The sequence below is a fragment of the Gekko japonicus genome, unplaced genomic scaffold, assembly GCF_001447785.1.
Source record: "Gekko japonicus isolate JY-2015 unplaced genomic scaffold, Gekko_japonicus_V1.1 scaffold1237, whole genome shotgun sequence".
NCBI classification, from domain to species: Eukaryota; Metazoa; Chordata; class Lepidosauria; order Squamata; family Gekkonidae; genus Gekko; species Gekko japonicus.
The window spans coordinates 176,247-187,758 of NW_015172593.1; the positions used below are offsets into that span (position 1 = coordinate 176,247).

The window sequence follows — 11,512 nt, forward strand, 5'->3', positions numbered from 1 at the left end:
TCCCTCTCCAGGTTCCACCCCCAAAATCTCCAGATATTTTCAACCCAAAGTTGGCAACCCTGTTATATTGAGGCAGAACACAGGTTCATCAAGATCAATATTGTCCTTTGAACTAGAGATGCCAGGGACTGAACTTGTAGACTTCTACATGCAAAGCTACTGAGCTGCCTGCAGCCTCAACTCAAATTCTAGTACCATGAATACACTCCTGGTGCGGTTTAATTTTCAACAGAGAAGATTTCTCACTATTTCATCACACAGGCACACATTTATGAGAATGGGCAACCAGTGAAGAACTATCACTATTGTATATTTTAAAGCACCACCAATGCACCCAAGGAGCTGACATATACATGTTGGAACAGAATAACAATAAACAAAGTAAAAGATATGGGATGTATATATGCAAATTTAATAACATATACTGAGGCTTCATAGAAAAGGTGGGCTGAGAAATAAAGGAAATTCTTCCTATGTGTTTCCCTATATAAAATTAAAGTGCAACCTCACTCTTTCGCAAGGAGTCATGGTGATGTAGACTTCAGAGCTGGTAGACCCAGGTTTAGATTCCCACTATGCTTGCCAGCCTCCAGGTGGGACCTGGGGAGGATCTCCTGCTCTTACAACTCATCTCCAGCTGACAGAGATCAGCTCCCCTGGAGAAAACAGCTGCTTTGAAGGGGGGACTCTATGGCATTGTACCATGCTGAGGCCCCTCCCCTCCCCAAACCCCACCCTCTCCTGGATCCACCCCCAAAGTCTCCAGGTATTTTCCAACCCAGACCTGGCAACCCAACACTATGCCATGAAATTGACTGGCCGGTCAATCTGTTTTAGCCTAATCTGCCTTACAAGATTGTTTTTTTCAATTTTTTTTTTAAATTTTCTCTAAGAAAGGTGGGATACAGAAGGGAAGAAGGGGTAGGGGGAAAATATAGAATCATCAGGGTTTGTCAGCTATTATGCCTTACAAGACTGTTGTCGAGATAAAATGGAGGATGGTAGAGCTATGTATGCTGGTGTTGTGGGCAGTGGCTAGCAAGGTTCTCTAATGGTGGCCACCACAATGGTATGGGTATCCTTGGGAGGGCCCACAGCACCCACCCTACCCCTTTATACACTCCTTTGCCAATAGGTACACGTGACCGAATGAGGTGTGAGGACTCAGGCAGAGTAACAAACTATTTTTATTAGAAGGATTTAACAAAACTGTAATTTAATAACATATAGGAAAATTGAGCACCGTAAAGGTAGACAAACCAGCAAAATAAGAAACCCCAGTGCATCTGACTATAGTGTACCTAGCCTTCTCTAGGTGTTTGGCCTAAAGCTGACTCACCCTTTTCTGGATGAGGGGATCCCTCCATCTGTAGCAACTTCTGACTAGCTCTGCTTCCGAAGAGTGAACCACCTCCCACTTTGGGGCAAGGCCTTTTATTCCTTCTTCCCAGGCAATACTTCCCAGGCAAATGATTGCTTAAACACCATACCTCCTAACTGCTCTTCCCAAGGGTGCCCATGCCTTAGCCCCCAGATTTGCCACTTTGCCACTCTCTTGGGTGCGTTCAGACGCGGCGTTTGCAATAGGTGCTGGTTGCAATCAGTGTACTTACCAGCGTTCACGCGTAGAACATCTGCCTTCCGTCCCTAACCGTTGCAAAGCCCTTTAAACCGTTCTACTCTGCCACTAGGTCCCCAAGTGGTGGTATCCTGAGTACAACGGTTGTAATTGCTGTACTCGCCGTCTGATCGCTCTCCACCGTTGAGAAACAACTTCCGTTCGGAAGCCTGAGGCTTCTGATTTTCGCCCGCCATTTTTTTTTTTTAAAGGTTGGCGATATGTGCTTGGGCGAAGCTTCGCCCTGGCGTTTGTTTAAAAAAAAGAAAAGAAAAGGGTCTTAGTTTAGCGTTTCGGAGGCGCCTGGGACCTCAGGGAGGCTACTTTGCTCTTTAAACTTTAAAGGTAAGTCCTTACCTTTAAAGTTTAAATGTAAGACGGGTTTTTTTGCGCATGCGCGAAGATCGCCATTCTGTGGATGGCTGCCTATGCGCATGCTCAAACTGAGTTTAAAAAAACAACAACAAAGAACGCCGATGCCCGCTGTGTGTGGACGGGCATACAGCGATGGGATCCGCAGACAGGAGGTGAGTGTGATCGCGTTTCAGCCGGCATAAATTGCACCGGTTCCAACCGGTACAGTATATGCCGGCTGAAACGGCGTGTCTGAACGCACCCTCTTGACTTCTTGAAGCTCGAGGCTCTTATGGTCTCTTTCCTCTAACTCACCTTGGATTTGCCAGATTGTTCTTCCTGTAGTGATCCCCCAGACTGATATTTTCACTTTGCACCACAATAGATTTGATTGGTGAACAGATGGCAAAGATGTTCCATCTTCTTGCTAATTTTAGTTGCCCTTTTCTGTGCCATCTGGCTTTCCACACCGGTCGTACAGATCCCTGAATCTCACATCTACCCCAAACACAACATCCTTCAGTCCCACCAATGCTCCTCACCTCTATGGAACCCGTGCAAGCCCCAGCGAATCAGCAGGATGACGCCCACCAGCAATCCCAGTCCTAGTCCCAATCCAAACGCAAGTAGTCCCCAATGCTTGCGAGAAACTGGCAGAGAAGGAGACGGAGATTAGAAAGAGGGTGTGCAAACTCCACACCCCCAAAAGCCGTTTCTGCTACTTGTCCATTTCGAAAAAAAATTGTGTGTGCTTTCTTGACTTATCACCCATCCTCCAGCTGAAAAGTCTTTATGCTGTCTCTTCTCCCCAATGGGGGCATATACATGTGTTTGTATGCTGCCCATCTCTTATAATCAACCCTATGATGGAACCTCGGGTTGCCAACCACCAGCTGGGGAGTAGAGTTCTCCCAGAAGTCATCTTCCGACTACAGAGATCAGTTCCCCAGGAGGAAATCACTGTCACTGCTGAGCTCCCAGCCCTCCCCAAACTCTGCTCTCCACAGGCACTGCCTCCAAATTTCCAAGAATTTTCCAAGCTGAAGTTGGCAGCCCTCGTGGGAAACCTAGCGCCAGATCAACCTTCTCTGGAAGTTCCATTCTGCTTTCCCTGGGAGGGTCCTGATTCCCCCCCCCTTCATTGAACAGCTCCTCATCTTGGCATAAAAGAATGTGAAATAGGCTTTGCCTCCATAGAAGAGGTCTGGAATGTCTCCCACCCTCCTGAGCAAAACTTCACTCTGACCTTTTCCAACAAGATCCAACACTGCTCCCCAACCCTTCCAGAAAATGCCTTGCTCTTTCTCCACATAGAAACACACCAAAGAGAACCCACCGATGCCCCATCTCTGCTATGCAGGACGTGACACAAACTGCTACTCTCTCTCTTAAAACCAGGACCTGTCCCTTATAGCCGTCATGTTCCCAATTTACCATGGCACTGTAACTTACTATCTGGGCACAGAAGCTGTTTGCCAGAGAAGCGCACATCAGAACGCCAGACCTGCCAAATCAAGAAAAGAGGGTTTTCATATCGGAAACAGAGACACGCAACCTGGATCTGGCAAGAGTTTGCTTTAGTCTGGCTATTGTTAAGTAGTTGTCTAATGAAAGTGGTCTCTGGGAATCTGCAAGCAGCTCAACCTGCTCACTTGGTTCTCTTCTTGGAGAATTATGTATCGAATACAGAGGCTGGGGCTGATCCTTACCAGTACACAGCTCCTTGAGATCCGCCAAGGCAGGATAAGGTCCAAATCCCATGGGCCCTGTCCCTCTGGCTGCAAAATATCAATAACAATAATATGTCAATCTCATGTTATCTTCAGTGTCCACACCCCTCCCAGCTACTTCTCCCCTCTCTTCTCTAGTAGCCACATACATGGGTGATGGTATAGACTGGTGGTTCTGGCACACACTGGCCCAGAGGTGGCTGCTGCTGACATAAGGCTGAACTGAAGGATGCTGGTACACGGGAGTGGAGATGTAAGTGGATCTGCAGGAAGTTGACACTGAGAGATACATTCCAGGCAGGGTCTAGAAGGGAAAAGCAGAAAGAGATGAAAGGTGGCTGAATGACTCCCACTAATCACATCTCTGCTAGTGGCAAAGGGAAAGCTTTCTTTAAAACGCACACACAAGAACGATGTAACCTCTGTGGCCGATATCCTTACGCATCCCGTATTATTTGTATATCCCCCCCCACACACACACTTTCAGCTATGTTCAAAGTGGCTTATACCAAATACAAACTTAATATATTTTTTTAGCATTTATAGAGTCTGCCTTTCGCAAAAAGACTCAAGGCCAATACCCACTTGTTCTATCCCCCCAACTTATGGATTGGATTTTTAACTCCGATGCATTGTTTGATCAATCTCTAATTTTAAACTCAAAAGAAGTACCATGGTTCAAATTTATAAAATGCGACCACTTTCGAACTCCCTATCTTGTTAACATCTCTAACCATAATCTTAGAGCGTCCTTTACTTTATTGCAATTTCAATCTATGCCCTCGGCATTATTGTCTGGTCATTATTCTTAAATTCCAATGGCCCAAACAGTCTGTATCTGTGGATCTCACACATTAGAGGATTTACCTCATTATATCCTCTTCTGCCCTTTATATTCTGACCTTAGGTCTAAGTTTTTGGCAGGAATTTTATCCAGCTTCTATACAGACACTGAGAAAATCATATTTTTGCTCTCTGATACCAATGTGCATGTTACATACAGAGTCTCACTTTTTGCCGTCGGTGCTATGAAGACAAGGTCTAACACTGCAAAGAAAGAGAATGCTACTTGAACCTGTTGTCAATATATTGAATTTTGCTACTAACTAACTTTTGTTTTAGTGGAATTCTCTTTGTGTATCTGTAAATTTGTACTGTTTGTATAATCTGTATTTTATTCAGCTGTGGTTTCTGTAACTTTGTGACGGCCTATGGCTAAACAAAATAAATTGATTGACTGATTGACTACTTCTTCTATCTCTGTATCACTCCTGAGCTCACTAGCAAACGATGCATTGATGCAGTTGCTTGCACTGCAACCAGCACCATTCCTGAGAGGCCCTCGCTCCTCAGGAGTGGTGTTTGGGTACAGGAGTCCCACAGTGGGAAGGGGCAAAGACTCCTTTGGTGAATCCTGCACCAGTCACAGTACTTCAAATCCAACCTATCATCTTACACAGCAGAGAATTATGTACAGTTCTCATTTTCTTTTAAAGGATTCCTTTCTTCTAAACCATACCTAGGGATTCCTAGGGAAAGTTCAGCATCTGTGCAGCAGAACCAAGGCGTGTATGAGTAGCCGGCACTTCTGTGGTTTCAGGGGTGCAGTCTGGTTTTGGCATTACGAATGCAAATGCAGGTCTTAAGAATAACAGCTATGAAGTAGTTTAGATAAGCATATGGAGCAGAGGTCCATCAGTGGCTATTAGCCACAAGGTATAGATAGGGACTCTGGGGCAAGTGATGCTCTGTCATCTTGGTGCTTGGGGGGGGTCAACAGTGGGAGGGCTTCTAATGTCCTGGCCCCACTGGTGGACCTCCTGATGGCACTGGTATTTCTGGCCACTGTGGGATACAGAGTGTTGGACTGGATGGGCCTTTGGCCTGATCCAACATTGGCATCTCTTATGTTCTTATGTTCTTAAGTACTGGCAGAAACTAAACGAAGGCTTTAACTTTAAACTCTGCAGAACAAACCCTCGTATTGTCATTAAACAAAACACCCCTGTGGACAATATTATTTGTCTTGCTTTAAAGTGTCCACAAACAGAAAGAAACTCTTTGCCTTCGGCAGTTCATGATTTATAGTAGTTAAGTTGTGGGGGTGATTATGTTACCATCTGGGTTAGCTGCCAAATGTCCTACAGCACACGTCCTCTGTGAAACAACATTAGCACAGATCAAGATGAGTAGCCGTGTTAGTCAGTGTTCCCTCTAAGCTGAATTAGTGTGAGCTAGCTCACAGTTTTTAAGCCTCCAGTTCACACATTTTAGTCTCAGCTCAGGAAGGATGGCTCCAGAGCAAACTAATTTATGCAGTATCCAAATTGCTTGCTCACAACTTCAATACCAGTAGCTCACACACTAGAATTTTTGCTCACAAGACTCCACAGTTTAGAGGGAACATTGGTGTTAGTCTGTCTGTAGCAGTAGAAAAGAGCAAGAGTCCATTAGCACCTTAAGGACTAATAAAATTTGTTGCAGGGTATGAGCTTTTGTGAGTCACTGAAGAAGTGAGCAGTGACTCATGAACACATGAAAACTGCCTTATACTTAATCAGACCCTTGGCCCATCAAGGTCAGTACTGTCAACTCTTCAGCAGCTTTCCAGGGTCTCAGGCAGAGGTCTTTCCCCTCACCTACTGCCAGATCCTTTTAACTGGAGATTGAACCTGGGACCTTCTGCATGCCAAGCAGATGCTCTGCCAATGAGCCGCAGCACTGTACCAAAGGGAAGCTGCATGAAAGCTCATCCCCTGCCACAAATTTTGTTACTCTTTAAGGTGCTACTGGACTCTTGCTCTTTTCTACAACGTCAGCGTAGCAGGGGCGATTCCATTATTTCTTCCCTCCTTTATAGTACACAATGTTGCTGTCACTTCCAGTGTTCTCTGTGCTGTTTTTCCTGGCACAATTGCAGCACTAGGCTGACCACATAATTTTGCTTTTAGCAATCAGATACCAGTCATTCAGTATATGTTACATAAATATACTGAATGACTGGTATCTGGTTGCTAAAAGCAAAAGTATGTATGGAAAAGCACTCTTAGTCACTTTTGGCAACTGCAAAGGGAACCAGCAAGTGCAAACCATAGATGAGGGATAGTCATGGACAAAAGGTAATTAACCTTTAAAGCCCTGTGCGGTCTGGGACCAACATATCTGCAGGACTGTCTTTCTCCATATGTCCCGCATAGAGCTTTATGCTTCACAGATCAACATCTGCTGGTGGTGGTCCCCAGTCCAAAGGAGATACACTTAGTCTTGACCAGAGCTGGAGCCTTTTCAGCTCTTGCTCCAGCCTGGTAGAACACTCTCCCAAATGAGAGCGGGGCCCTGTGGGATTTGTTGCCATTCCACAAGGCCTGTAAAACAGAGATGTTCCGCCAGGCCTATGGCTGAGGTGACAAAGATCCAACTCAATCAGCCTTTCCTGCCCCACTTTTGTGCCATGTATGCAGTGCTGTCTATTCATTGCCCTCTGTTACCTGTCCAATACACGGCTTCATCCAGGGCTATTTTTGGGCAGGAACACACAGGAACGGAGTTCCGGCTGGCTCCCGAGTTGGCCACGCCCAGCAGGAACTCATTAACATAATAGGCCACACCCAACAGCAGAAACTCATTAGGATTGGCTACAGTGGTGTATGGCCTAACATGCAAAGGAGTTCCTGCTACAAAAAAAGCCCTGGGTTTTGACAACAAACAAGGTAAACAGAATAAAAAGCAAAAGGTTGGTGTGGCTGGATGTCCACACTTCTGGTAACATGGGGGTGCGGCCTAATAAGCTAATGAGCTGTGCTGTCAGGGGTGTGGCCTAATATGCTAATATGTTTCTGCTGTTGGGTGTGGCCTATTATGCTAACGAGTTCCTGCTGGTCTTTTTCTACAAAAAAAAGCCCTGAAAGTTTTCTGGGGGCCACGTGCTAACTCTCCTTGATTGCCATCTTATGTACTATTTGCTGCTGTATAGGTTTTTTTAAAAATATTGTGTGGATTGTTTTTTAATTGATTTATCTTATTGTGTATATTTACTGTTGTAACCCACGCTGAACCCTGCTGTGCAGGGAAGGGTGGGCTAGAAATTCAATTAAAGAACTAAAATAAATAATCCAGTCCGCTGCAGGTAGCATGGCAATGGGTTGTTCAGTTATAGGAGCCACAGAGGTTCCATAACTGATGTGGAAAGATGGTGCTCCAAGAGGGTCTTTCTTCTTGCAGCAAGTGTTGGCCTCGATGCTATGGCACAATGTTTGGGATTAGTCCGGAGGCAAAGCCAGGGATTCAGTGAAGAGAAATTTGGGATTGCCAATATCTAGCCTTCAAAGGGAATATTGTGCCAGTGAGAATCAGCAGGTGGGACTTCTCCTGAAGGAAAAAGAGTACCAGAGATGGGCACCTCTTTAGGTCCAGTGCTCACACTATGGTCGAATCTGCATTTGCATTTTTAAATCAGTTTCGTGCTGCTGTGATACCGTCTTTCTCTATGCTTGTTTGAACGTTGTTTGGAGAAGATTCTTTAAAAGCAGTGGGGAGGCGCAATGACAGTGGAGCCACCACAAGGAGGTGATAAACATATGTGGACGTGCAAAAGTATGCTAGCGCTGTTGAGGTGTGAAAACGAAACCAAATGTAGACAGCTTTTTTGAAGGCGGAGTCAGAAGATTGGGACACCGGTGGGATAGACAAATGCAGATTCGACCTATGAGTGCAATTCCCAGAGCTACTCAATGACTGGTTCAATATTCAGAACTCAATCCCTCTCTCCACAGTCTCCTTACTATTCCATGGTAGAAAACCAATGTTTGTGCTGGGTCTTAAGGCAGACTCACCTGTCCGGCGTGGGCACGCAACATGGCTGCTGTTACTGTAAGAAAACTAAAGAGGAAAGAGCAAAGTCAGCGGCAGAGTCCTGTGGAAATCCTGCACTTTACACTTCACAGAATCTCATCAGCTAAAAGAGGCCTGGAGGACCGCTGGCAGGGTTGCCAACTCTGAGTTGGGAGATTCCTGGAAGTGTAGGGTAGAGCCTGGGAAGGGCAGGCTTTGGGGAAGGGATGGACCTCAGCAAAGTGTAATGCCACAGGGTCCACCCTCCAGAGTCTTAATTTCCTCCAGGGGAACTGATCTCTGTAGTCTTGAGATCGGCCAGAATTCCAGGGGATCCTCAGGTCCTGCCTGGAGGATGGCAACCCTGTGGACCAGCAAGTCCAGCTCTCTGCCTTCCTGAAGCATCGTATCTGAGAAATAAAAACCTGCCCTCTTCTCCTCCAGGGACGGACCATCTACAGAAACAGGAATACGACTGATCATCTAGCTACTTCTCCTGTCGCCTGGATCCCCTTAAACTAACACAAGCCAACATTTGGCCAACCTGCTCTTAAAGACCACCAGCAATGGAGATCTCATAATGGTCCTGAAGACCCATTCTAGTACTCCCAACCCTTTTGCAGCTGGACAGTACCTCCAACGGTCCAATCCAAACCTTGGGTGGGGAAACCTATTTTTTCTCATATGGAGCAACTAACAGGGCAACACCCATGCAGAGTCTCCATCCTTGTTGGGAGAGCCCTTCGTGCTTTTGAAGATTGTTGTCAAGCGCCCCCTCTGGAGCATATGAGGAACAGCATGGACTAAGAAGCCTTCCTCAGGTTTGGTTCAGTTCAGCCCAGGCCAGATTCCAATAGGGGAAGTTCAGACATATAAATCAGAGACATCCCTTAGAGCCAAAATTATGGAACTCCCTTTCCGTGAATCTTTTTTCTGTCGCCTCTATCACAGTCTTCCGCCAGCTGGTGAAGACCTTTTTGTTTCGTCTGGTGTTCCTTCAATGGTCCCTATTTCCCGCCTTGTTTTAATTTGTGCTCTGTGTGTGTGTGTGCACACACGCATGCACACTCATAAGTTTGGAGTTTAATTCGTTTCACGATGTACTTTTTATATGCTCTGTTTTCAATGGTTAGCCACCTTGGTGGTCCTGACTGGCCAGAAAGGTGGGATATAAATGTTGTAAATAAACAAATGAACCCCAATGCTCTCTACCTGTTACTGGGATGAGAGTGGAATGGAAGCCAGTTGCTCTCCTGAGCTTGTGATAGAGGGTTTCCAACTCTGGGCTGGGAAATTCATGGAGACTGGGGGAGAAGCCGGGCAAGGGCAGGATTTGAAGCGGGCAGAGACCTCAGCAGAGTATAATGCCACAGAGTCCAGCCCCCAGATCAGACACGTTCCCCAGGGGAACTGATCTCTGCTGTCTGGAGATCAGCTATAATTCTGGGAGATCTCCCCAGGAGTTTTGGGAGTGATCAGACCATCTCCTAAGAGGTGAAGCAGCTCCTGGGCGACTGTGCAGTGACAGTGATAGGGGGGAGGGGGTGTCTCACCTTGAAGCATAGCCGGGGGTGCACGTCCACTTCCTCCAGGGTGTAGATCTAGGCCAAGAAGAAGAAAGAGCATGTCTGGCTATGTCTTCCCTCCCAGTTCAACTCCCTCAGGCCCAAAGGTCTACTACTGCCACATTTGCCCACAGTATAAAGCAGATACCATGTTCACATGAACATCCATTCCTAACGGAAGACCTTTGTCTCCTCTTTTGTTCTTTCTGAGAGAGAAGCTAATGGACAGGGAACAGGTTGAATTCGCCAGGGTGAATTCCTTCCTTAAAAAGGAACACATACTCACATACCCCTAATCCTGAGCCATTTGATCCTGACGCACCTCTTTCCCAAAGGAAAGAGCCAGTCCTCACTATCTTCTCTTCAAAAGAGCTGCAGAGGCATCAACTTTCCATAGGCAGGGAGCACTCATTTGGAGGCCTGGAGGACCGCTGGCAGGGTTGCATAGGAGTATGCTCGACTTTGAAGTTCAAACTTCCCAACTTTTTAATTGGCCCCAGCCCCCGTGGCAGACATTTGGCGGTAGTAGTATCCTCTGCCTCTTCCCAAAATCCTAGTAATGCTCACAAGCTTGACAAACTTGGGGACCCCTGCTTTACAATGTAATTATTTCCCCTTAATGACCCTGTTCTTCCTTTCACCTGTCCCCGATTCAGGGATGGGCTTCCTTAACAAGAGGCTAAAGACAAAATTTCCACAACTATTTTCCCCACAGTGATATATACCATTTGTTAATCGATTTCATACTTTCTAAAGGTTCCCATAACACTAATAAAACCTAAACAGTGAAACTAGAATGTTGCCGCAGGGTCTGCAGTTAAACAGGGGAGAACAGCTTAGGAACAGAGGGCTGGACCAGAACCACCGGACAAAAATTAAATCAAAAGAGTTTTTGACTAAACATTAGGAAGAACTTCCTGACAGAGCAGTTCCTCAGTGGAACAGGCTTCCTTAGGAGGTGGTGGGCTCTCCTTCTTTGGAGGTTTTCAAACAGATGGCCATCTGACAGCAATGCTGATTCTGTGAACTTAGGCAGATCATGAGAGGGAGGGCAGGAAGGGTTGCCTCAGTGCTTAGTTCTTGTGGCCCTTTCTTACACGCCCAGGGAAATGCTGGTTGCCACTTCGGGGTCAGGAAGCAATTTTTCTCCAGGCCAGTTTTGCCAGGGATCCTGGAGGGGGCGTTGGGGAGGTTGCCATCTTCTGAGCATGGAGCAGGGATCACTGGGGTGTGTGTGTGTGGGGGGAATAGGTGTGAATTTCCTGCATTGTGCAGGGGGTTGGACTAGATGACCGTGGAGGTCCCTTCCAACTCTATGATTCCATGATTCTATTTATTGACTTCCTCTCTCACATCTTTTTCCTACATGCAAGCTGCAGATTTTTCCCCCCTCTCCTGGGTAGGGAGGTAAAAGC

The 11,512-nt window shown here is 46.3% G+C and overlaps 1 protein-coding gene across 1 annotated transcript in view; it reads right to left on the bottom strand.

The window, feature by feature from the left end:
- Positions 1 to 11,512, bottom strand: part of IL17RE (interleukin 17 receptor E) — a 42,803-nt gene that overhangs the window by 2,393 nt on the left and 28,898 nt on the right. The window contains exons 10-15 of the mRNA XM_015421539.1: positions 10,086 to 10,133; positions 8,535 to 8,580; positions 3,852 to 4,006; positions 3,682 to 3,750; positions 3,425 to 3,476; positions 2,515 to 2,622 (exon numbers count right to left, since the gene is read on the bottom strand). Coding sequence (XP_015277025.1) covers positions 2,515 to 2,622; positions 3,425 to 3,476; positions 3,682 to 3,750; positions 3,852 to 4,006; positions 8,535 to 8,580; positions 10,086 to 10,133 — 478 coding nt within the window. The remainder of the gene's footprint in view (positions 1 to 2,514; positions 2,623 to 3,424; positions 3,477 to 3,681; positions 3,751 to 3,851; positions 4,007 to 8,534; positions 8,581 to 10,085; positions 10,134 to 11,512) is intronic.